This window comes from Puma concolor, chromosome B1, assembly GCF_028749965.1.
Source record: "Puma concolor isolate L17-30 chromosome B1, mPumCon1.1.hap2, whole genome shotgun sequence".
Lineage (NCBI taxonomy): Eukaryota > Metazoa > Chordata > Mammalia > Carnivora > Felidae > Puma > Puma concolor.
The window spans coordinates 207,359,418-207,384,354 of NC_141670.1; the positions used below are offsets into that span (position 1 = coordinate 207,359,418).

Genomic DNA, 24,937 nt, shown 5'->3' on the forward strand with positions numbered 1-24,937 from the left:
ATTTTAATATGTAAACAGTACAAAATTATTGAGGTAGTTCACGTTTCTTTTTTTTAATTTATTTTTTAATTTATTTTAATTTTTTAAATATTTATTTCTTTTAAGGGAGGCAGAGACAGAGTGTGAGCAGGGGAGGGACAGAGAGAGGAGACACAGAATCTGAAGCAGGTTCCAGGCTCTGAGCTGTCAGCACAGAACCCGATGGGGGGCTTGAACTCACCGACCACGAGATCGCCACCTGAACTGAAGCTGGACGCTCAGCCACCGGCACCCCATGTTCCTTTTTTGAAATGAACTCTTGGCGACCCAAGTGTATTTTACACTCAAAGCACGTCCCAATCTGGACCACTCACTTTCAGGGGCTCAATGGTCACATGACATTCATAGCTACAGTGCTGGACAAGGGAGTCCATCCTTCCCCGATTACTGCATTCCACTCCGAAAGCCACCCTGAGCCTCTGCTTTTTTCTAGTTCCCTGAAAGATGGCAACTTCCCTCCACACAAGCAAATGGCCCAGAGTTCTCTGAACCGAGTTCTCGTCCCTGGTCCCCAGTCGGCCCACCTCCACACGTGGAAGGAAGCTCTGCTCTTCCGAGCCGTGGAGGAGATGCGGCATCATCCGGGGAGTTCAATCGTGATACAGAACTATTTTCTTTAGCTTTTAACTCTGAAATAATCATAAGCTCACCGGAAGCTGCAAAAATAGTACAAGGAACCCCTTCCCCCAGCTGCACCATCTATGCTCTTTCAAAAGGAATAACCTGCCCCAGGAGGGCCGCGACGCCAACCCCACCAAATGGTCCCACCCTGGGCCCCGGCCGCAGTCACACCCCGTCCTGGTTCACTCGGTCCGCCTGTGGCCCCGCACCTCCGTCTGCCCAGGACCCCTGGTCCCTCTGGTCAGCCCGGTGTCCCTAACCCGCCCACCCTCCGCCCCCGGCCCCCTCCCCGCACCAGGCAGGGTGCCGCGTGCGCACACGGTCTCCCAGCCATCACTGCCGTTCCGCCGGTCCCGCTCCCCTCCCCTCCCCGCCTTGGCCTCCCCTGCCCGTGCTCTGCGCCTGCGCCTTCCCGGCACGCCCATGTGGGCGCCAACCGGGGACACCAGCACCGTCTCCGGGCCTGGACTAGGACACACGGCTCCACAGAAGACTTGGCAAGGAGTGCAGTGATGGAATGAGGGAGGCCAGGCCCCGGTGTGCACGTTCCTCCTCTCCACGTCCAGCCAAGACAGCCTGCGAGGAGAAGAATCTATCTAACCCCACCTCCCTCCCTTCCCCGGGTTGGTATGTTCCAGCACGGGTTTTGGCGGGAGCGACACGGCTCTCTGGTGCGCAGGCGCCGGGTTACAAGTTCGCGTTTGCGCAGGTGCAGAGTCGCCACCCTCTGCCCGCGGCGGGAGGCGGCGTGTGGGCCTCTTGCGGGCCTGGGCTTCTGCGCGGCGGCGGCGCGGACGCCGTGTTCGACATGGCCAGCTGGGTGTTCTGTAATCGCTGCTTCCAGCCGCCGCACCAGACGTCGTGCTTCAGCCTGACCAACTGCGGCCACGTGTACTGCGACGTCTGCCTGGACAAAGGTGAGGCGGGCGGGCCCTGGGGTCGGGCAGTACCGGGCGGCGGGGCGGGGCCGAGGGCGCCGGGTTCCTTCCCGAACCTCGGGTGCAGAGGCAGCAGGACGTCCTGCTGGGTGGGCGGCCGGAGGGATGGTGGAAAACGTGCTGGCCGAGATCGCAGGTGTCAGCCCTGGGAGTATGGCTCTCCCTGCCCCTTCAGAAGGCGGGTTAAACTAGGCCCTGTGTCCAGGATGCCTTTAAACACCAGCGCAGGGCCCCAGAAGGCGCGTCCTCACCTGGCATCAAGCGAGGGTGGAGCCAGAGCCTGCGGGGCAGGGGGCGGGAAGGTGAGAGACAGCCCGGACGCTTGGGAGCTCCCAGGCAGAGGTGACGCCGAGTGCAGAGATCCTAGGGTAGAAGGAAGTGTGGACGGGCTGGAGGAGCCGAGGGTGCTGGTGAAGTCGGCTGAAGCATGCTGCAGGGGATCCCCCCTGTTCTCCGGGCAGTAGGAAACCACTGGTTTTAAGCAGGGTGGTGATGTGATCAGAGGTATCTTTCTTTTTATGAGATTTTTTTAAGTTTATCTATTTTGAGATAGAAAGCAAGCGGGGCAGGGGCAGAGGGGACAGGGAGAGAGGGAGAGAGAGAATCCCAAGCAGGCTCCGTGCTGTCTGCACAGAGCCAAGAGATCGTGACCTGAGCCGACTTCAAGGGTCCGACACTCAACCAACTGAACCACCCAGGTGTCTCTTTCTATGAAAATTTTAAGTTGAAGACAAAGAGTGGCGCCTGGGTGGTTCAGTCGGTTGAGCGTCTGACTTTGGCTCAGGTCATGATCTCGCAGTCTGTGGGTTCAAGCCCCGCATCGGGCTCTGTGCTGACAGCTCAGAGCCTGGAGCCCGCTTCGGATTCAGTGTCTCCCTCGTTCTCCGCCCCTCCCCCACTCGCTCTGTCTCTCTCTCAAAAATAAATTTAAAAATTTTAAAAATTAAAAAATAAATAAACATTGAAAAAAAAAAGAGAAGAAATCACAAAGAAAAAGATAGATTTGACCTAAAAGAAAAAAAAATGTGAAACCTCTGTATGCCCTACATGCCAAAAAATACACAAAGTTAAAGGGCAAATTGCACACTCATGAAAATAACTATCTTATTAATGACCAAGTTAATTGTCTCCCTATGTAAAGAGCTCAATATAAATGATTAAGAAAAATACCGTCCCAATAAAAAAGTTAGCCAGGAATATAAACTGATAATTCACAGGAGAGAAAGACAAATAGGGGTGCCTGGGTGGCTCAGTCGGTTGACCGTCCGACTTCGGCTCAGGTCATGATCTCGTGGTTTGTGGGTTCAAGCCCCGCGTCAGGCTCTGTGCTGACAGCTCAGAGCCTGGAGCCCGCTTCCGATTCTGTGTCTCCCTCGTTCTCTGTTTCTCCTCCACTCGCGTGTTTTCTCTCTGTCTCTCAAAAATAAATAAACATTAAAAATATTTAAATTGAAGTACAAAGAAAAAGTCACGAATGCAAAGCACAAGACTTTTTACAGGGTGAATTTACCTGTGAAACCAGCTCCCAGATTGAGAGAACATCACCACCCTCTCAGAAGCCACATCAGAGAGAACCACTAACCCGATGTCTATCTTGTGGACCGCCTTGGGTGTATATCTGCAGTGGGGTTGCTGAGTCTCACGCGTGTGTTTGAAAAGTCTCTGGCAGCTGGGTGAAAAGGTAGTTTGGTGGGAGACAGGAACTGGGCAAGAGGCTGTGCGGTTGAGCGATGATGGGGCCGTGGGCCTAGAGAGATGCAGCACAGTGGAGTCTGGGGAGCGGCCTGGCCTCTGACTGGAGGATTGGGGGTTGGGTTAGCAGCACCGAGCACAGAGAGAAAACAGCAGCTCCCAGGGTGAGGTTCAGGGGCTCACGTTGGACGCTGAGATTCCGGTGAGAGCCATCCGAGGCGGGGAGACTGGGAGGGATTGAGTATTTGGGGCTCGGGGTCAGGACAGCCAGGAACACGTCGGGGAATTAGCATGTATGTAGTCATCGAAGATACTGGAGTGAGGAGAGTGTGGAGGGCAGAGGGAACCAGGGCATGGTATCACCTGGGAGGAGCGTTTCTTGAAGACGATGGGTGAAGGTAGGAGGAGGCTGTGGAAGAAAAGAAAGCAGAGTATTTGGGACCTGGCGTCCCAGGGCAGAGTGGAACCTCCCCCTGGATTTAGTGGCGTGGGTGAACTTGGGTGAAAACAGCGGAGACCAGTGCATGCTCTCAGCCTTGGGGGACTGGTTCAGGCAGGGCGATTCCCAGCGGACCTCTAGCTCTTGAAGCCTAAGGCCAAAGCACATTCCAGTAGCCCTAGGTCATTCCTCCAAAAAGCCACAGGTGCTGGGACATAGAACAAAACAAAAAAGACAGCAGAAAGGCTTGAGGGCTCTGGGTGGAGCACTGACCATAGCTTCCCAGCTGTTTGGTGACCGTTACTCAGAGATAAGCCCTCCTTAAGCTTTGGTGTATATCCTCCCAGACTCTTTCCTATGGATACAGGTTTTTAACACAAAAATGGGAGGTGCCTGAGTGGTTCAGTGGGTTATGCGTCAGACTTCGGCTTAGGTCATGATCTCGAGGCTTGCGAATTTGAGCCCCACATCGGGCTCTCTGCTGTCATCCTGGAGACCGCTGCAGATTCTCTTCTCTGTCCCCCCACCTCTCAAAAATAAACGTTAAAAAAATTTTTAATGGTATTGCGTGTATACCGTTTAGTTATCTGCATTTATGAACAGGACATGGATATTTTTTCATGTTCTACTAGGTCTGTATCATCCTTTTTAAGGTTGCACAGTATATCTTTTAGTTGCCATACCAAGACCTATTTAACTGATTCCCTGGTAAAAGACGTGTGTTTTTTCTAATGTTTTGCTGGTAAACAGCACTTGTTCACTTGTGTGGTTTTCTCCTTTGCGTGTGTGTAAGCGTGGAAGTGCCTCACTGGGCCGTGCCCGTCATAGCCAACACCTAGGACCAACCCGCCCAGAAGGCGTGGCTGCGCCACGTCCCCAGCACCGATGGCCTGGATTTTCTTTTCATACATTACTGGTGGTCTATGCTTTGGCCAGCGGCCCTCACACCTTTTACTGGAGTGCTTAATGGGTTAGTGAGCTCTGTTTGCATATTAAGTATGAATGTCAGTTTTCCTGTCCATTAGCTGCAGACAAGTTCCTCTCTGTGTCCGGTCTGTTGCCGCCCCCGCTCTCAACACAACTCGCAGAGCTTTCGGAGTCAGCTCTGTTAATCTTTGACTCCACGGCTTCAGGCTGCAGCGATGCTCAAGGGGAAGTTCTGTGCTCCAGAATCCGCAGTAGAGACGAGGGGCGGGAACGTACCGCCAGGCGTGGATGTTTTCAGGAGAGGGCGACTTGAACGTGTTTGTAGGGAGAGAGGAAGGGGGTAGCTCTGGAGGCCACTGGAAGGGAGCCCGCTCTTTCTGTACCAGGACCGTCGTCCCACGTGCTGGGGGTGGGACGGGACAGAGGAAGAAGGCAGAGTGAGCTGGGTTGTTCTGTGGTGGGTTACTGGAGGAGAGGCAGGGGATCGAGGGAGGTCAGCACGCGGTCTGGGGCTGGTCCGAACACCCCCCCACAGGGAGTTGGGGGGACACTCAAGAAAAATGGATGGGCGCCGGCAGTGTTGCAGGTTCATCCAGGTTGGAACCCACGTCTCTGAATCCACTTCCCAGTTAAGTGATTTTTTTTGCCCGGTTCTTAGCTACACTGGACCAGAAGCGGGAGAGAAAGAGAGCCCGGGTTTGGGCTGGGTGTGCTGCTCGGAAGGGTGAGGAGCGCGGTACTGACTGGCCGGCTCCGGGCTCCGGGCCGCTCTGTGGGAAAGTGAGACTCTGACCTGTGGGGTCGGGGCCGAGCCCGGGACGAGGGGCCCTGCTGCCGCCAGTGACGTGGGTACAGGCGTAGGAAGGAGTCTGAGTTTGCCCACGACAGCGGCCGCTCCGGGGGCCCAGGGCGTAGTCACGGGAGAAGGGGCCCCTGTGGGGGCGGGCCAGGAAGTGCCGGACTTAGCGCGGGCTTCCCAGTGAGGACGAGCGTGGCGGAAACCAGCATGCTGCGGCAGGTGCGGGGCACTGGGGGCCCCCGGACAGGAGCAGGTGAGTCAGCCGACGCCAGCAGGTGGGAGGTACGAGGCCTGCGTCCAGGCGCCGCCGTGCAGGTGGCAGGAGCTCGGCAAACGCAGAGTCCTTTCCCGGTGAGCGGTCCCTGGTGTCGCAGAGGTGAGGCTGCGGGAGCAGAGCAAAACTCGGACTTCATGTGTTGGGTGGGATGCAAGGAGCTACTTTCATTTTGAGTCCTGACCGTTGTTAATTAAGATATCGCTGCAAAACCGAACTGTGAGAGAGTTCTGAGACACATTTAGCTGCAGTATTGTTGATCTTCACAGTCACCAATTTGGGGCAGTTCTACAAGGCAGGAAGAGGTGGATCGTTCGCTGCATAAACGGTGTCCCAACTCTGGCCACGTGCAGTGTCATGATGGAGTGTGGAAGTGTGGATGCTACGTTGTGAAGAAAACTGTAATTTGAATCTGCATCTCCACGCGTTCAGAAGCAATACTCACTGTGATATAGTAAAGTTTGCTTTTCTTTTACAGGTAGAAAGGGCGAGTGCTTGATTTGTAAAGTGCCTTGTCGCACACTTTTACTTTCAGAACACGTAAGTTCAAATATGTATTATCTGAATGTTGATCGGTATTTTTTTAGAGTATTATGTTATTATTTTTTTTAACGTTTATTTACTTTTGAGACAGAGACAGAGCATGAACGGGGGAGGGTCAGAGAGAGGGAGACACAGAATCTGAAACAGGCTCCAGGCTCTGAGCTGTCAGCACAGAGCCCGATGCGGGGCTCGAACTCACGGACCGCGAGATCGTGACCTGAGCCGAAGTCGGCCGCTTAACCGACTGAGCCACCCAGGCGCCCCGATCAGTATTTTTTTTTTTTAATATTGAGATTCAACATTTAGTCATTTGGAGTGTCTGAAAAATTTTTTCATTTTGCTAGGTTAATTAGAAGATCTTCCAGGATTTCTGAGTAAAGTACAACCAGGGTTTGGTTTTGAATGCCTCGGATAACCTTCTTTTGTAGACTGGCCCTGTTTGTAGTTTGCCGTGCTGTGTTCCGGGAGGAGAAGATGAGGTGAATGGGGTCTCCGGTACAGTACAGACCCCTGAAGAAGGCGACAGAGTCTGGCTTTCCCTGGGGCTCATACCTAATGAAGAGGGTTGGAGGAACGTCAGTTCAGAGTTGATGACTGTCACCGTAGGCTTGAAACAATGACTTTTGTTTTCCCTTGAAAATACATCAGTTTAACTTGTTTGGTTTAAACTTAGTTGTAAATAATCATTGTCTTTATACTTAGGTTCTAAGAGATGTGTGTGATCGGATGTTTTAATCTATAACAAAATTGGTTTTTTTTCTGATTATAAATACAATACGATGTCACAAAAAACTGAAATGATACAGTAAATCATAATGGGGAAGTACAAGTCCCCCAGATCCCGTTTCCCACAGATGTCAGCAAGTGGGAACATAGTTCCTGCTGTGTGTTACTGGGATTTATCTTCTTACATAATGGTGTCTGCTCAGTTGACTTTACACTTCTGGCACGCCCACCCTCTCCAAAAACACCGCATACTGTTTCAGTATTTTCCTATTGGCAAACCTATTTCAGCAGTTTCCTAGTGGGGGGTTTTAGTTTTTCACTGTTGCAGTCTTACAGCCAACATTTTTTTACCATGTCTCTGCATATCTGTAGGAATGTTTCTGTAGCATAAATTCCTAGGAGTGGAAAAATAAGGCCAAAGATTTAAGTGTTTGGTAGAAAGTGCCTTATTTCCTTTAAGAAATGTTGCCTCAACGTGGTTTTGATATGTGTTTCCCTGATGCCAAGTGATGTTGAACATCTTTTCATGCGTCTGTTGGCCATCTGGATGTCTTCTTTGGAGAAGTGTCTGTTCATGTCTTTGGCCCATTTCTTCAGTGGATTATTTGTTTTTCGGGTGTTGAGCTTGATAAGTTCTTTATAGATTTTGGATCCTAACCCTTTATCTGATATGTTGTTTGCAAATATCTTCTCCCATTCTGTCGGTTGCCTTTTAGTTTTGCTGATTGTTTCCTTCGCTGTGCAGAAGATTTTTATCTTGATGAGGTCCCAGTAGTTCATTTTTGCTTCTGTTTCCCTTGCCTCCGGAGACGTGTTGAGTGAGAAGTTGCTGCAGCCGAGGTCAAAGAGGTTGTTGCCTGCTTTCTCCTCGAGGATTTTGATGGCCTCCTGTCTTACATTTAGGTCTCTCATCCATTTTGAGTTTATTTTTCTGTCTGGTGTAAGAAAGTGGTCCAGGTTCATTGCTCTGCATGTCGCGGTCCAGTTCTACCGGCACCATTTGCCAAAGACACTGTCTTTTTTTCCATTGGATAATTTTTTCTGCTCTGTCAAAGATAAGTTGGCCACACATTTGTGGGTCCAGTTCTGGGTTTTTTAACATCGGTCAGAGTGGCTAAAACTAACAACTCAGGCAACAACAGATGTTGGTGAAGATGTGGAGAGAGAGGATCTCTTTTGCGCTGCCGGTGGGAATGCAAACCGGTGCAGCCGCTCTGGAAAACAGTATGGAGGTTCCTCAAAAATTTAAAAATAGAACTACCCTACGACCCAGCACTTGCACTACTAGGAATTTATCCAGAGGATGCAGGAGTGCTCGTTCATAGGGGCACATGTACCCCAATGTTTATAGCAACCCTTTCAACAATAGCCAAATTTTGGAAAGAGCCCAAATGTCCCTCGACGGATGAATAGATAAAGAAGATGTGCCTGAAATCATTGTTGCACCATATGCTAACTAACTTGGATGTAAAATAAAAAAATAAGTAAAAAAGAAAAAATATATTACATATAATGTATATATGTATATACACGTATACATATATACATATGTATATATATGTATATATATATATAACAGAATACTACCTGGCAATGAGAAAGAATGAAATGAACTCTTGCCATTTGCAACAACGTGGATGGAACTAGAGAGTATTATGCTAAGTGGAGTAAGTCAGAGAAAGACACATCATACGTTTTCATTCATATGTGGAATTTGAGTAACTTAACAGGGGTCCATGGGGGAAGGGAAGGGAAAAAAGTAGCTACAGACAGAGAGGGAAGCAAACTGTAACAGACTCTTAAATACAGAGCACAAACTGAGGGTTGATGAGGGGCGGAGGAGAGGGGGAAATGATGATGGGCATTGAGGAGGGCATCTGTTGGGTTGAGCACTATGTGTTGTATGGAAGCGATGAATCACAGGAATCCGCTCCAGAAGCCAAGAGCACACTGTATACGCTGTATGTTAGCCAACGTGACAATAAGTTATATCTTTTAAAAAAAGGAAAAAAAGAGACAAAAGAGGCTTTCAAGGAACTTTGAAAAGGAGATAAGCATATAAACAAATGATTATTAAAATGAACAATTAAAAGTAAGAACACGAAGGGGTGCCTGGTGGCTCAGTCAGTTAAATGTCCGACTTCAGCTTGGGTCACCATCTGGCGGTCCTTCAGTTCGAGCCCCGCGTCGGGTTCTGTGCCGACAGCTCGACGCCTGGAGCCTGCTTCGGATTTTGTGTCTCCCTCTCTCTGCCTCTCCTCCGCTCATTCTCTCTCTCTCTCTCAAAAATAAACAAACATTAAAAAAAATGTTTTTAAAGTAAGAACGTGGGGGGAGGGGGAAAGAAATGTACGGCTTTAGGCCCTCAGCTGTGCTTCCAGGCTCTGCTGACTGGTGCAGCTGGTCGGGCCTGCGGCCGAGGGAGGGACGCCCCCGCCTCTCTCTGCCTTCTTGGTTTGCACGCTCAGTTTATGTGTGCTCTGTCTTGTTTTCTGATAAATGTATTTCAGACTGTCCATTTCCTTCTGTTGACTGCTGTTCTGCATCACTTTGAGCATTGGTTTTATCATTTCTAAATAGTCTTATTTCTCTTAACTTCTTTTTCAACTCAGGAATTACTTGGGAGAATATTCCTTAATTTCTGAGAGATTAGATCTTATTTCCTCCACCGTTTTTGTAGAAAACTTTTAATTTTATGCCTTTGTGATCAGAGAATATGACCATGTGGTTTCTTTTTTTAATTGTCAAGATTTTCACTGTGTCTTCGTACGTGGCAGTTGTTAATGTTCTACAGATGCTTGAAGATGTACGTATTTGTTTATTCTCTGTGCACACGCGTGAGTGAAGTTGTTCGCGGCACCCATGATGCTCCTGGCCGCTCTCTCCTGCACGCCCGCGTTGCATTCTGGGGCCGCCTCCAGCAGTCTCTCAGGGGCCCTCCTTTCTCCTCTGCCACCATGACGCCTAAGAGCCATTCTTCCTGCCCTCCCTCCTGCTTCCTGGAATCTTTTCTCCCCCACAGCCAGAGGGGTCTGCGCACATGGGTCATGTGTCCCGGCCTTCTCGGAGTGAAACCCAAGTCCCCTCATGCCCGTGGCTCTGGGTCCTGACCTCTGGTGGACACCTGGTCCCCTGGCCGGTGACTCCAACCTGCCACTGCTCCTGGGGCCAGGCTGCTTCCACCTCCTCCTTCCCCCACTGCCTTTAGGTCTCTGCCTATGGTTCTGTGTGACTGCGGTTTCTTTGACCTGTGGCAGGAAGGACACTTATAATCATGGCACGGTGTGTGTGCATTTGGGTGCGCATGAGTCCATGCGTGTGCATGTACGTGGACAACGTTTCACAGGACAACACGAACCCTTGTAAACGCAGTGCCCCTGGTGGTTTCTGCTCTGACTGGCTTTCTTTTGTCAGAGCCAGACACAGTGCATGGACCAGGCCAAGCTGATCTTCTGCGACCTGCTGTGTGAAAGCTGCCCACGCCTCTTACTCTGCCCGCACCTGCTCCTTTGGCTTCACACACAGGACACCACCTGCTTTGTATTTGTTGACTTGTTTGTTACCGGAAAGGGCCTCATCTGTCAGGTGGCGGGGAGACTGAAGCTGGGGAGCCCGCGGGGACCTGGAAGAGGCAGCCGGGCCCGCAGGACAGAGCCTGTGATGAACGCACAACAGAAGGATATATGGGCCGGAAGGGGTTGCACTTGGGCTGGAATTGGCTGGTTCTCCAGTGGAGATGGAAAGGAGCCCCTGCAGTGGGGAGGCCCCGAGCCCTGGAGAAGCCACCAGCGTCTGGACTCCAAGTGTGAGGACGTGGGACCTGGGGCCATGAGTGTGCAGGGCACTCTTCCACATGCCCACTTAAGGCCCTGGGGAGAAGTGGGCAGAGTCAGGGGCTGGAGGTAGCTAGACCAGAGGCTCCCCTAGACAGCAGAGGCCTGGCTAAGGAAGATGCATGTGTGGCCCCAGGGCAGGAACCCCAGGACACCCACCCACAGGGTCTCCGTGATGGCTGTGTCCTCTTGCCTTCCCCTGACCTCTGAGGGGTGGATTCAGCCGTCCTGCCCCAGGCCCCAGGTCGGAGGCTGCTCGTGGTGAGGATGAGCCTGGTTCCTGGGCCGCAGCCCAAATCGGGACTTGGAGGACGTGACCACGTGCCGGCAAGGACCTGGGTTTAGGACATTTGGGGGGTGTCCCACAGGGTTTCGGGGGATGACCTTCCTGTATGGCGGAAGAGAGAAGTGGACAGCAGCCACTGGAGCAGCACGCTGGCCTGGCTGGGGGCTGTCTCTGGCCCTGCTCTCCTTGCTGGGCCCCCAGCTAGACTCAGTCTCCCCGCCAGCCTCCCGTGAACAATGCCTCCCCAGGCCTGGCCCCCAAAGCAGTCTCTTGGACACCCCCCCCCCACACACACACACACTCTGCTAAGTGGATGCTGGTGACCCAGCAGAGGAGGGCTGCTGGTTTCCGAGCGGAAGGCCGTCCACTGAGCACAGGCCTCCACTAATGCGCAGGCAAGAAATAGGTGTCCCTCTTAAGTTAGCGCCTTCATGTAATTTTGGAACCAGCTTGTTAATTTCCACACAAAGCCCTGTTGGGTTTGCACTTCACTGATGACACAGGTAAACTGACATCCCTACAGTGGGGCCTCTAGGCCACAAGTGTGGCACGCCTCCATTTGTTTAGATGCGCTCCGGCTTCAGTGGCAGTTTTCTGTACAGAGGCTGGTGCCGCCGTTAGCGTCACCCTCGCGTATTGATGATTTGGGATAATTTCATCTCCTAAGTGCTTCTCGTTGGTGTGTAAAAATGGGTTGGTTTTGTTTATTAACCTTTATCTGGTGACCGTGCTAAATTCATTTGATAATGCTGTTGGCCGATGTGAAGATCCGTCTAGACTGTCTCTGTGCACAATCGTGTCATCTCCAAATGTTTAATTTCTGTGTCATTCCCCCCTTTCTTTCCTTGTACCTTCTCACTGTGTAAGCAACAAGGGGACACAGTGGTGATGGCAGGAGTCCTTTGTCTCTTTCTGATTTCAGGGTCAAGCTTCCAGTGGGTCACCATGGAGTATTCATGTGAGCTCTGGGTTTCTTACTAAGGGGTTATCATTTTACTTTTCTTCTTTATTTTGGTGATGTGGTGAATCGCATTTATTTTTAGAATTTTAAACTCACAGTAGAATTTCAAATACTGCAACTTGGTTGTGATGCGGTATAGCTTGTATGTGTAGATGAATTTGGGTTTTGTGCACCTGCGTTCATGTGAGAACTGACCTGTGATTTTCCTTTCTTACATGCCCTTTTCAAGTTTTGGTGAATCAGGGTTTTGCTGGCTTCATAAAAGGAGTTGGATATTCTTTCATTTCCTCTTTTCTGGAAGATTTTTTTTTTTTTAAGATTGGGGTTAGTCAGAGAATGGTAAAATTCATGTGTGACACTCTCTGATCCTAGAAGGCTGAGGAGGTTTTTAACTAGGGTTTAATTTTTTTTTTTTTTAATGCTTGTTTATTTTTTAGAGACAGAGCACGTGCGGGGAAGGGGTAGAGAGAGACAGAGGGAGACAGAGAATCCAAAGCAGGCTTCTCGCTGACAGCAGTAAGCCCTACGTGGGGCTCAAACTCACGAACCATGAGATCATGACCTGAGCCAAAGTTGGACACTCAGCTAACTGAGCTACCCAGGTGCCCCACTAGGGTTTAATTTTTTAATTAGACATGGAACTTTTCAGAGTTCCTAATTCTTGGGTCAGCTTAAGTAAGTCTTTTTCTAGGAATTTGTGCACTTCCTCTGAATTTTGAAATTTCTCATCATCCGCATGTCTGTAGCCATCTGTATTTTCAGTGTCTGTGAGATCTGTAGTGATGTCCTTTTTTTGTTGCCTTGTCTCTTTTTTTTCTTCAACAGTCTTACCTGGTTTTATTGTCAGTAAGTTAGTGTTCTCAGGTGTTTTGGCTCTGTTTGTCGTCACTTTGCATTTCTCAACTTTTGTTTTCTTTATTGTTTCCTTTTTCTTTTCTCTTTGGATTAAATTTGTTCTTTAAGATAATTGCTTACAGGAACCTCTAGCCTCTCCCTTCTGATATCTACATTGCAGGGTTGTGGCACCCTTCTGTTCATCCTTGCCTGCGTTTCTGCAATTGGCTGTGTTACATTTTTGTTATCTTTCACTTCAGAATACTTTGAAATTTTTTCTGATTACTCATGTGACCTGTGTGTTTTCTGAAACTCTATTGATTAATTTAGAAATATTTGGGGATTTTTAGTTGTTATTTTTACTTTTATTCAAGTTTAATACAGAAGAATGCACAAGTATGGGTACATGGCTATGGGAATTGTTTGTGACCTGAGCGTCAGACCAAGACAGCATTTGTTTCCATGACCCCAGAGACTACGGTATGCCCTTGACCTTCTGCAGTCTAATGTGAAGTAGTCTTCCTGCCAATGCAGGGGTCTCAGACACTTCTGTCACCTTTGTCCCACCTTCCCCTCATGCTGTCGGTGTGTGGTTCAGTTCTGTCTGCACAGAGCCCCATGGGATGACGAGTGTGCGGTCACCATTCTGATCTTGGGTCACCCCACAGTCCCCTTCCCTCGTGCTCCTCACTTGTTCCTGTACCCACTTGTTCCCACCGAGGAACCCTTTCCTACCTGAAGGCCGTGGCTTCTGTTGGTGACAAATTCTCTGTTTTTTGTTTGTCTGTAAAGGACCTCTGTTTTTGTCTCCATTTGGAAGCATATTTTCACTGGGCTTAGAATTCTTTAATGGAAATTCATGTTTTTTGGCGCTTTGACCATACTCCTCCATTTTTGTCTTTTTCCGCACCCGGCTCTCCTGTGTGTGATGCGGTTGTCTGCGTAGTCGTCCTGCCTGTCTTCGCAGAGTTTCCACGGCCCGTGCAGTGAGGTCGTTCCTTAGCCTGGAGAGCCCTCGGCTGCTCTGTCTCCACACCCTCCCCTGCCCCTCGGGGCCTCTGTCACGTGTAGAATGATTGACTCCCGTCACAGAAGGTAGTAGACCCTGACAGATGAGTGACAGACAGCCTTTCCAGGTGCTTTCACTTCTGGCCCACGGAGCCGTTCATCTTGTTCTGGGTCGTCTCTGTATGTGTCTTTACATAACAGGCGTGGCCCCCACTTGCCGAGCACCAGGCCCGGCCACGCTCTGTTGGGGGCGCCGCTCCCCTTTTGTTTGCCTGCGTTCCACGTGACCTTCGGGAGGGCACCGTTTCTGCTTACCTCGCTCGGGGGACGGAAGCTCAGACGTGTTGGGCCGTGTGCCAGGGCGGCAGGTCCAGCTGGTGCAGAGCAGGGTTCGCACATACCTGAAGGCCCCGGCCCCTCCCCGTTGGCCGTGCTGCCCTGCCTTGCGGTGGTCCGTCCAGGCAGCACTGTGCGGGCTCCCCCGCTGTCGACCTGACGCCCAGGAGTGGATCCCGGGGCTGCTTCACCACACCGGCCCCCTGACCCTCCAGAGCCAGACCTGCTCCCACCCCGCTGCTGGCTCCCCCAGAAGGCCCTGGCCCTTTGGGGAGCATTTTCCCGTTTCTGCTGCTCATCTGAGTTCAGCTTCACTGTCGTCTTGCTGGGGCTCGGGGGCACATCCCGAAGCTCGTGACTTGCCCACAGCCCAGACCAAAGACCAGACGGGGAGGATGCACGAGGCCCCTCCTGCACCTCTTCGCTCTGGTGCGTGTGTGTCCTTATCCGGGTGCTCCTGCACGCTTCGTGCTGTCCTGTCCGTTTAGCGGCGGCCGCTCTCTGACTCCTGTCACAGGACGGCCGTTGCTGACGTGGGGGGTGGGGTGGGGGACAGGGCACGTCTGCACTAGCGTCGTAAGTCGGCAGAGACGGTTTCTTCAGCCCTCGCTCTCCTGAGTCTCTCGAGTTTGCTTTCTCGGTAACTCAGCACGTACTTGTGCCGACTTGGCCGCGATCGTCGGCTTTCCCCTTCTTCCGAGCTCCACGCGTTTCCTCTGCTTGGCTTTCACCCCTGCCTCCTTCAACCTTTGGGGGAACCCGTCCAAGTAGGGGTGTCTCACGCCTCACAGAGGTGGACGTGCGGCCCGGGGGCTCAGCCGGCCGCTGGCCAGTCTGCCCCCCGGTGGGTGCCCGGAGCCCCTTAGCGCTGGAGGCGTGGCGCTGCCCCTCATCTGCCACAGCCACCGGCAGCTGGGACGTGGGTGTCCCTCCCGGGGCCCCTGGAGATGGCTTGTGAGGTGTCGATCGACTGTGTCACGTGTGGCTGACTTTAGACCCGGAGGTGCGGTTTTCTCACCAGTGCCGCACGCCCGTGTTAGAGGCGGTAACAGGGACCCTGCTTTCCTTCTCTTTCAGACGGATGCGGATATCCGGGCGCTGTTCATGGGTATAGACGACCTGTGTAGGAAGTACTCAAAGGAGACCTTCCGGGTGAGTCCTGCACGGGGTACTTCTTGCTCAGCATAACCCCCGTCAGGCTGTGGCTACCTCATGAGGCTGTCCTTTCTGAGGGTCACAGCGCACTCGGCCACGCTGTGCTGTCCTCCTCCCGCCCCCCCCCCCCCCACCACGTGTGCCTCACATCTCCCTCCAGGGTTGTGAACCCCTGCTCACCCCACGTCCCACCCCAGAGGTCTGACTTCCCAGACATCACTGGACCATGTGCGGGCCACCGTTCTGTCCGGGAAGCTGCCTGAGAGAAGGGAGCCCCCCAGCCCCCAGCCATCCTGCTTCTCCCCCTTCTGTCAGTGTGTAGCCCCTGCTGTGGGCCACCTCCCACCTACCCTCTGGGGAAAGGGGCCAAGTGGGACAGCAGCCAGGAGCCGCCTCTAGCCAAGACCTTTCCCGTGGGGCAGCGGGCCAAGGGAGAGCGGTCCCACCCTGACCTTCTGGGCCCGTTGCACGTCTGGAGGCTGTGGTCCAGCAGCCCCACCGAGACCTCCTCTTCTCTGCAAGGCCCTTTCTAGCTATGACACGGCCTGAAGCCACCACGGTATCATGGCCGTCCCATCTACATTTAGCGCTGAAGGCCTGGGTGGCGCCCCAGGACAACACAGCGGCACAAGGCAGGGGCCAAGCGGGGGCCCGGATGTCTCCATCGCCACGTCCACAGTGGGAGCTTTCATGGGTGGGCCAGGTCCCCTGAGGCCCGGAAACTGTCCACGTTCTCAAGCTTGGCGACCCTTCCACCCATGACGTTCAGAACCACTGGCAGTCCTGTGCCCTGATGTGGTGTTCCCAGACAGCTCTGCAGACACTTACGCTGTCCCAGACCGTGCACCCGCACAGGGGTGGGGACAGAGGCTGTGGAGGCAGCTGCCAAGTGACATCCTTTTCGCCTCTGGGTCTTCTCTCCCACGGTCACGAGCCCATCTGTCATGGCGCAGAGTGGAGTTTCCAGAGGCCACACGACGGGATGTTGCGTTGTTACCCATGTTAACAAACTGGGTTTATCGTTCTGAAATGAATTGCTATGTGTCATCCGTTTCTCTCAATATCCGTTTCTAGTAGGGTAAGCACTGACAGATAAAACCCACGTAGACGGAACCCTCAGGGTCTCCAGTAAGTTGAAGAACATAAAGCCAGCCCTCGGGCCCTGGCACGTGTGAGACTGTCAGAATCACGGCAGGTCCTTCCACTGAAGCCATCGGGAGGTCACCCTTCCTGATCCAGTTGGGAAGACATAGAAAAATCTTCCTTTTCCTGTCCCCTCCCCGGGACTCCTTCTCATCTCCCCTCCTCTCCCCTGAGCCAGGGCTGGTCCGTGCTGGCCGGAGTGTGGACACCGGCTGCTCCTCCGGGAGGGGGACAGAAATGAGCCAGCAGACCTGATCCCCCTGCACAGAGGCTGGGGCTCTACCCGAGGGGACCGCCCCCCAAATGGGCCATCCCACACCTCCTGCCAGTCACGGAACAGCAAAGGAGAGGCGTGCGCGGTCAGCTCCCGGCCTGGCCTTCCTCAGCCTGGCGCGTCACAAACTGAAGAGGCCGTGCCCTCTCCGTCCAGGAGGGCGTTCTCTACTGGATGAGGGCTCACGGCCCTTTTAGATCTTGCCTTGTTGGTGTCGCCTACCCCCATCAAGTCCACAGCGGCTCAGCCTGAGGGGCCCAGCACGCGGTCACTCGGGCCGACGCCCTGGGGACCTGGAGGCTGGCCCCCTGCCTGGCACAGGTGGGCGGCACACAGACGGGGGTCTGCGTGGCCGTGGACTCGCACCAGGCCCCTCGGGGCTCGGCGTTCTGTCCACAAGCCCGTCTCCCAGGCTCAGCCCTGCCTGTGGCCCCGTCCTTGCCGTGTGCTGCCACAGAGGCCTGTGTGCGTGTGCCCTCCCCGTTCTGGTTTGAGAACAGCCTGCCGGAGTGAAGATAGCGTGGGCCCGCCCACAGGCCCTGCCAAGCCCGGTACCTCCGGGGTGAAGGCCCCGCGTGCCAGCGTGCCCGCAGTCCTGCTCCCCGACACGCCACGTGGCCGTCCTGTGGTCGTGCTCAGGCGCTCCTGCTCTCTGTTTCTCAGGGTCTACACCAAGACACGAGGTCTAGGGGTCAGGGTGTGACGTTCTCTTCCTGCCACACGCGTAGAACCCGTTGAGGAATGAGACCAAGCAAACAGACAGGGAGTCTTGTCTTGCTGAAGACGACTGTGGAGGGTGGCTTCAGATCTGCCAAAACCACTCCCCGCTGTGCACAGGCCCCCACCTCACATCTAGACCCGGGCCGGCCCTGCTTCGCCGCCCATGCTACCTTGCCCGGAGGTGAGGCCCGCCTCCCGGAAGCCAGACCTGAGGAGCCACGAGGCCTGAGAGCTGTCATCAAGGAGGTTTCTGGGACGGGCCCCTGGTGGCGCCCCCACCGCAGACTAGTGCCTCCGGCAGAGCCCGTGTCTGTCAGCCCTCATCCTGCGGAGCGACGGCCCCGGCAGTGTGTTCTCTGGACCCCGAAGGGTGCGGAACCCTTCGGAAGATGCGGGGGCTTGGCAGAAGAATAGGAGGGTGTCTGTCACTCCTGACTGCGGTCCCGTCTTCTGGAGGTGGCCTGGCCCGCAGACGAGGTCTCTGGACCAGCTGTGGGCTGGCCGGCCCTTCCTGTCCGTGCACTTGGCGGAGTCCCGGGGAAGGACCTACGGGATGCTGACCTTGCGTCCCACCTGGCCCTGCGCCCAGCCCTGCACGAGCCACGCGGAGGCCTTGCCCCGGGGCAGCAGAATTGGGTTTTAGCAGTCACGGCCTAGTGTTTCAAGAGGGAAGGCATCACGTCTGGAGACCTCTCTCCTGGGCTGGCTCTTTTCTCCCCTGAGTAAATCACAGGTCATGGTTTCTGATTTACGCTGGTGCCTTTGGGAGCCCGCTACAGACGTGGACGTCGGGGCTCCCACAAATGGAAGACCAGAGATGGTGCCGGACCAGGTGCGGTGGGCCCTGGGGGACCAGACAGGGTCCGTGGACTCTCACGCTCTCTCCGCTCCGCCGGGCACCATTGCCTGCGTCGGCTTCTCCCTCCCAGGCCGGCCGCGGCCACCTAGCACTTCCGGGGTCACCCCAACCCTGTTGGTGCTGTTGGGTCAGGAGGCCGTCCTGTGACCCGGCTGCTGCTCCCAAAGGGGCAGAACACTGTGATTGGCCCGCCGGTCGCGTCCCGTCCCGCGGCCAGGCCCTCAACACCGCTGAAGCTGCCAGCGAGGGAGGCAGCCCGAGCTTCCCGCGGAGCACGTGGCCTGGGCTCGCGTTTGCGCCGGGCACACGCCACTGCTCGCGCGTCCTGCGCGGCGGTCCTGAGCTCTGCTTCGGGCGCAGGGTGGCAGCCAGCGGAGCCCACGCCTGGGCCAGCGGGCAGGTGGGGGGACGGGGCGCAGGGAGACGGGCACGCCGGTGCTCGCACTGACGCTTCCTCCCAACCTCTGGCCGCCGGGATAGCGTGTGCGGTGGCGGCCCTGTGCCGGCGCCAGCAGCTGACGCGTACTGTCTTCTCAGGTTTCAGAATTTCAAGAAAAGCACAGAAGGAGACTGTTGGCCTTCTATAGAGAAAAGGTAAGTCTGGTGACGTGCCGCCTCGTTCCGAGGCTGCGTCTCAAGGCGGCGGGCCGCTGGGCTGGCGCCTGCCCTGCCCACCCTCAACCTGGTGTGGGGATCCCGCCTGTGGACAGCACGTGGCTGCCTGGGGGCCCCAGCCGTGGTGGCCAGGACAGTTTCACCTTGGAATGCCAACACTGACCCGCTGACATCCCCAAACTCGTGAGGCACCTCTCCGTCCACAGCAACTGTGAAGTTGCACTGGCCAGTCCTTGTAAACGACATTCGAGGGGCCTGTTTGTTTGCCCTGCAAGCAACTCCTCTAGCCCTGTGAGCACTAATATCTAGCCCTGTGAGCATTCCCGTCTAGCCCTGTGAACACTAATGTCTAGCCCTATGAGCACTCCCCTCTAGCCCTGTGAGCACTCCCCTCTAGCCCTGTGAGCACTCCCCTCTAGCCTTGTGAGTACTCGCCTTTAATGAAAGGAAAGCAAAGCTTTAGTGAGAGCAGCGTTAATCGAGCTTCTGACTCAGAGCAGTGCCTTCTCGAGTGTAGACAGAGGGTCCGGGAGCACCTGGGTGAGGCTGCCTCGTGCTGGCATCCCAGTGCTGGTCCCCGGGGCCCCTGGTGGCCTGCTGTCAGTGCACGTTCACTCAAGCAGCAAGAGGACGGCTCCCATGCCTCCCACATTCTGATTTGTGGTTTAAGACGTTCAGAGGGTCAGCACATGCTCTCAACACTGTTGGCCTATACCACCTGGTGACCAGAACTCTGGTTGTGTTTAGATCTCAAAGCTGGAAGAGTCCCTTCGGAAGTCAGTGCTGCGGTTGGAACAGCTGCAGGGGTGAGTTCTCTCCAGAGTGCGAACAGGGCAGCCGACCGTGCTGTGCCCTTGGCCATCTGTCTGAGACCTTGTTGTAACGAAGGGGGCCGGAGAAAGAGCACTTGCCTTTACTACAAGCTTCTGTCAGAGCAGCAGTTCAGCAGGAGGTGAAGGGAGGCCAAGGGAGACAGAAGGGAAAATGTGAAAACCCCCCAGGGGCTCCCCGAGATCCCTGAGGCAGAGGCGCCCCACGGCCAGGCCCTGTCGGGGCCCCGTGCGCATCTGTCAGGAACCGTGGGGTCTGTGACAGGTGACCACGCGCAGCGCGTGTGCCCCACGTGTGGAGGCCGTGGTGTGCCCTGGGGCAGTGGCCACGGGGGTTTCCCGCTGTCCACAGTGCCTTCTGTTCTGAGACGGGGCGAGGTCTCGTGAGCTGTGCTAATGTGGTGACTCTTCCCAGCTTGGTGGGCCGAACGTCAGGGTAAAGGTTGCAGAGCCAGCGGCCCTGGGGACTGGCGTCCATCCGGCTGGTCACGTGTGCGGGGATGACCCACGCGCTGTAAGTGGGCACTTGCTGCCCTGTCGCGTTGGGCCTCTGGAAGTCTCTCCGCCACCTTGGGGCCCCGTCTGGGGTGAAGGGGCCCCCAAGCCGACACCAGTGTGAGGGTGTGCTCAGGGGTCCTGCCCCATTCCCAAGAGATCACAGCAGGAGACTCGGAGAGCCTGAGGGATGTGGGGGTGCGCGGCCCTGCTCAGTTCGGGGAGGGGAGGGGAGGGGACGGGAGGGGAGCGGCACGGCGGAGAGTGCCAGGCGCCTGCGCGGGGTCTCCGATCCATCCCTCTGGGTGAATAGTTGGCTTGCTTTCTGGGGAATCGTGTCTTTCGTGAGTTCTGGCCACTCACAGCCGCCACCTTTCCACATCCTGCTCTTTTCCCGCGTCCTCGTGCCCCGTTGCTCTGAGCCTGGCAGGCCTGTGCACAGAGCTGCTCCCAGGTGGCTTCTGTCCCTGCAGCCTCCCTGTGCTTTCCTGGGCCCCCAGTCCCGGTGCTCTGCTCAGCTGCCTGCGGCACACCTTTTCCACCTCAGGTCCATTTAGGCTGTTCAGCTTTCCATTTCTAGAACGTTCCTGGTCATCTTTAGCACCGTGGTGTTAGCTTATCTTTGTCGCCACCTTCTGTTTAGGCGCGTCCCAGGTGGTGTTTCTCCCCCACCTGACTCCTCGGAGTCCAGATCTGCCTGTTCTGCCCGGCCTGGGCCAGGGGGGTTCGTCCCGTCCCTCGGGCTGGCTCCGCACACGTTCCCCGGGGAGGGCGCCCCTCCCAGACGGCATCTGCCAGTCCCCCCGCCCCCCCCCCCCTCCGCCAGAGCAGGAGGAGCCCAGGTGGGGCAGCATGGTGCACACTCACCCGCGGGGCAGGGGGGGGGGGCGCGCTGGTACTGGTGGCTCTCTGTTACCTTCATGTCCTGGGGCGGGGGGGTGGCACAGAGCACACTGGTTTCACAGAGGCCGCGGGCAGGAGCGAGGGCCTCAGAGGTTCGAGGTCCCCACACCGCAGAGGCGGATGGCTGCCTGCCCCCGACCCATAGTCAAGCACCTGCTTGTTCGCAGCACCGGGCGCAGCCAATAGAGCAAGCCACAGGCCACTTGCCTGTCCTCGGGGGGCTCCTCAGGGCTGTGTGTGTGGGGGGGGGTGGGGGGAAGCTGGCGAGGGTTGGGGGCCAGGGCACCGGTGGGGCATCTGGCTGTGTTTGTCGGCTTACGATTGTAACCGGGATGGGTTACATTGAAGTAAACGTTTGCGGCTGATTAGCACCCCCTCTCTATCTGTGTAGTGTGAGATTGTCACAGCAGACAGCTTTCAGCACAATAAAAACTCCAGTTTCGAGTAAGTGACACGGGGCCTGAGCTGGGAGGGATGTGAAGAGGCAGCCGGGCCGGCGAACGCGGCCTGACGCTCAGACCCCTGCTGCAGCTCCTTCGGCACGGCCAGGCGGACACCTCCGGCCCCCTGACTCGTCAGCCTCCAACAGGTGTGTGTGCGGCGGGGCGGCCCCAGTGTCCCTGACCGTCACTGGCCGGCTCCGGCGGGTCGCACAGCCCGTCCTCTGACGCGCCTCCGGTCCTCCCCTCCTCCCTCCACCCTGCACGTCTCCTCACTGCCACCCCAACCCCGCCAGTCAGCAGTGGACAGGCAGGGACCCTGAGTCGAGTGCAGGACGTGGCACCTCGCCCCTCCCTCTGGCTCCTGCCTGCCCCGCGGGACGCAGCCTCACAATCAGGTGTGTGGTCCTGGCTGGCCAGTCACAACTCTGTCCCCACAGTCTTAGCGATTGGTCGGGGGGCATCCTGCGACCACACCGCGCCAACGGGTGTCAACCCTGGGACTGACCCGTGACCGGGATGGCCAGGCCAGGGGAGGCGGCTCGGAGACTAATCCAGCACAGACAAAACTAGGACGAGAGACCGCAGCTGGGCGGGTGGCTCCCCCCAGACCCCGACCCACCCTGGCTGAGGGGAGCTGCGCCCCTCACCTTGGCTTTGTCCGGCAGGCCCGCCCTGCAGGAGCTCAGTAGCTCACTTTCCCGCCCTTTCTTGTCCTCTGTCTTCTGCTCTTTCTCCTACGAGGCTGCCCGAGTGGTGCGTCCCTGTCAGACTCGGGCTCAGTCAGAACGAACACTTGTTGAGTGTTCATCGTGTGAAGCGTGTGGGTCGGGCAGTAAGCGTTAAGGAAAGGAAAAAGGATGTTTACTCCTGTCGACGCCTTGCAGGAGCTCAGGCCCGATTAGAGGAGCGAGGACGAGGGCCGGGAGGGGGCTATGGAGTGGGCGGGCCGGGGCCCAGGCCACAAGGCTTCCGTGGGCGTGGGCGCTGGCCAGTGAGGCAGGCGGGCCAACAGCGCGGGGCCTGGAGGTGAGCGTAGGTCCCGTGGCAAGAGTCTCGGTTGGTGGTGTTGCATCGCTGACGAGCCCCTGGCCCCTGTCCCCTTGTCATTTAACAGGGTGGAGTCCATGCAGGTCGACCTCACTCCTTCCCCAGCGAGAAAAGTAAGTACACCCACTCCCTGGGTCCCGCCTCGTCCTGCATACGGTGTCTGTGGTTTTCGCAGCTCCAGGAAGCACAAGCGTTCAAGGCCCCAGGGACAGATCACAGCGGGGTCTCTTCATCCTGTGCTGGGCAGGGATGTGGTTCGCGAAGCAGGTCCTGGGTGACGGTTTCGAGCACACTCCCTTCTGTGAGCGGCAGGTGGGGAAGAAGGAAGGGAGGCTGAGTGAAGTCAGGATAAACCCGGTCCGGCCAAGAAAGGCAGAGGCTTGGAGACCCCGAGGCCCCTGAATAGAGGCAGGGCTCCCACTTGGAGAGAGGGGCAAGGCCAGAGGAGACACGGCCGGAAGTTCCGGCCATCGGTGCCTGGCCCGGATGGAGCGCGGCCTGGGACTCCCCCACCCCCCACCCAAGGCCAGACGCCAGGAGGCTCAGGATAGAGGATGGGGAAGCGGGTCCCCAGAGGGAGCGACCTGGTGCACACGGACTCGGTGTTGGTGACTCACACACCGCCTGGTGCTGCCTGTCCGCGAACACCCGGTACGTGGGAGCTCGGTCTCCCGGTCGCCCCGGGACACGCACGCAGGCGTTCAGGTTGGTTAGTGAGGAGTAGTGCTCATTTCCACGGGGGCCGTCCTGCAAGCAGATTAAGGAGGAATCTGGATTCCAGGATAAGCAGGTAGGAACGCAGAGCCGTTCAGAGCTGGGGTGGAGGGGACGCCCTAGTCCCTGGTGGCTGTGCTGGCGTGCGCCTCCCCTCCGTGCCCGGTTCTCCGCCCCACCCTCCTGTCTCACCATCCCCGTCGCATCTGAGAGGGAGCCTGCGGGTGCACCTCCTCCCTGGCCCGTGGATCCCGGCCCCCACGCACCACCTGCTGGCCTTGGCGCCCCGCAGGCTGGACTCAGCCTCACCCACGTGTGGCCTTGTTTTGGAGATTAGAGACTGGCATCCTGAGTTGATCCCCCACGTCCCGGCCGTTACGGTTGAGGGACCAGAACACAGCCCACAGTCTCGAAGCCGCAGTGAGGTGCTGGACCGGGGGTAGCGCCTGCTGCCGTCCAGGGCAGGTTGGGAGTAGTTGAGGCTCTGCCCCAAAGGCCTCTGGGAGGTGAGGCTTCCAGGATGGAGGCGAACGGGCACGGCTGCCTGGCAGGTGGACTTTATCAACAGAATCGGGCTCTGGGCCGTGGTCTGCCCGCCTTGGACCAGAGCAGGACGCAAGTGCCCCTGAAACTTGTCCACCCCCTCGCCCGGCCCCCGGACGCCATCAGTCCTGGAGTGGGGGCAGGGTGATGGCTGTGTCCTGAGAACCCCACCCCGGGCCCAGAGACCCCTGGGTGGCACAGCCGGCCCGGGGCAGGGCGCGGAGGGGAGCACAGGACTCCGGCCCCGGTGTGGGGCTGCCCCGAGGGTTATTGTCTGGTGGTTCAGGAGAGGTCCCCGCCCCTGCGGGCTCATCCAGGGTGAGTGGCCACGGCTGCAGGGGAAGCAGGGTGAGGGCACTGCGGCCGGCCGGTCGAGAAGGTGCCATGCCCACCACAGGACACCTGGCACAAGCAGCCTGGGGTCAGCCGTCTGGGCCGTAGAGGGCCTTGTCCCCCTCCCACCTGCTGCCCTGGCCAACCCCGGGGTCCTGGGAGAGCAGGTGAGAGACGCACAGCCTGCAGGTGCACAGGGCGCCGATGGCGTGTCAGACGCGGACACCGGCCTGCAGCTTCCTACCCGGGACGGTCGGCCGGTGTGGACAGGGAAATGACAACTCACAGGTATCCAGTGAAGGCCTGCTCTACGGCACGTGTTAACGAGGGGGGCCGGTAAAGCGCGAGAACCGACTTGAGGGAGAGCCCGAAGAGAAACACGTCAGCCACCGGGAACGCAGAAACACAGTGCTGACAGACACAGAACCGGCAGCTTCCGCGCGGCATCCCGGGATGCGCCGAAACCACCAGCAGGACGCGGGGCTGCTCTACGGGGGGCAGCCTCAGGACACGGACCGCAGACACCCTGGAGGGGAGGTTTGGACTCAGAGTTTTCCATACTCTCCTGACACCCGGGAAGTGCTAGATCTTTCTAGAGTATTTGCTC

General features: G+C 56.3%; 1 protein-coding gene across 2 annotated transcripts in view; it reads left to right on the plus strand.

Annotated features, from left to right (window-relative positions):
• Positions 1–1,386: 1,386 nt before the first annotated feature.
• RNF212 (ring finger protein 212) overlaps positions 1,387–24,937 on the plus strand; it is a 37,638-nt gene continuing 14,087 nt past the window's right edge. For both annotated transcript variants that reach the window (XM_025922357.2, XM_086705660.1), the window contains exons 1-8: positions 1,387–1,577; positions 6,208–6,269; positions 15,334–15,408; positions 18,945–19,001; positions 19,770–19,828; positions 21,642–21,694; positions 21,782–21,839; positions 22,808–22,853. In XM_025922357.2, coding sequence (XP_025778142.1) covers positions 1,469–1,577; positions 6,208–6,269; positions 15,334–15,408; positions 18,945–19,001; positions 19,770–19,828; positions 21,642–21,694; positions 21,782–21,839; positions 22,808–22,853 — 519 coding nt within the window. In that variant the 5' untranslated portion in view covers positions 1,387–1,468. The remainder of the gene's footprint in view (positions 1,578–6,207; positions 6,270–15,333; positions 15,409–18,944; positions 19,002–19,769; positions 19,829–21,641; positions 21,695–21,781; positions 21,840–22,807; positions 22,854–24,937) is intronic.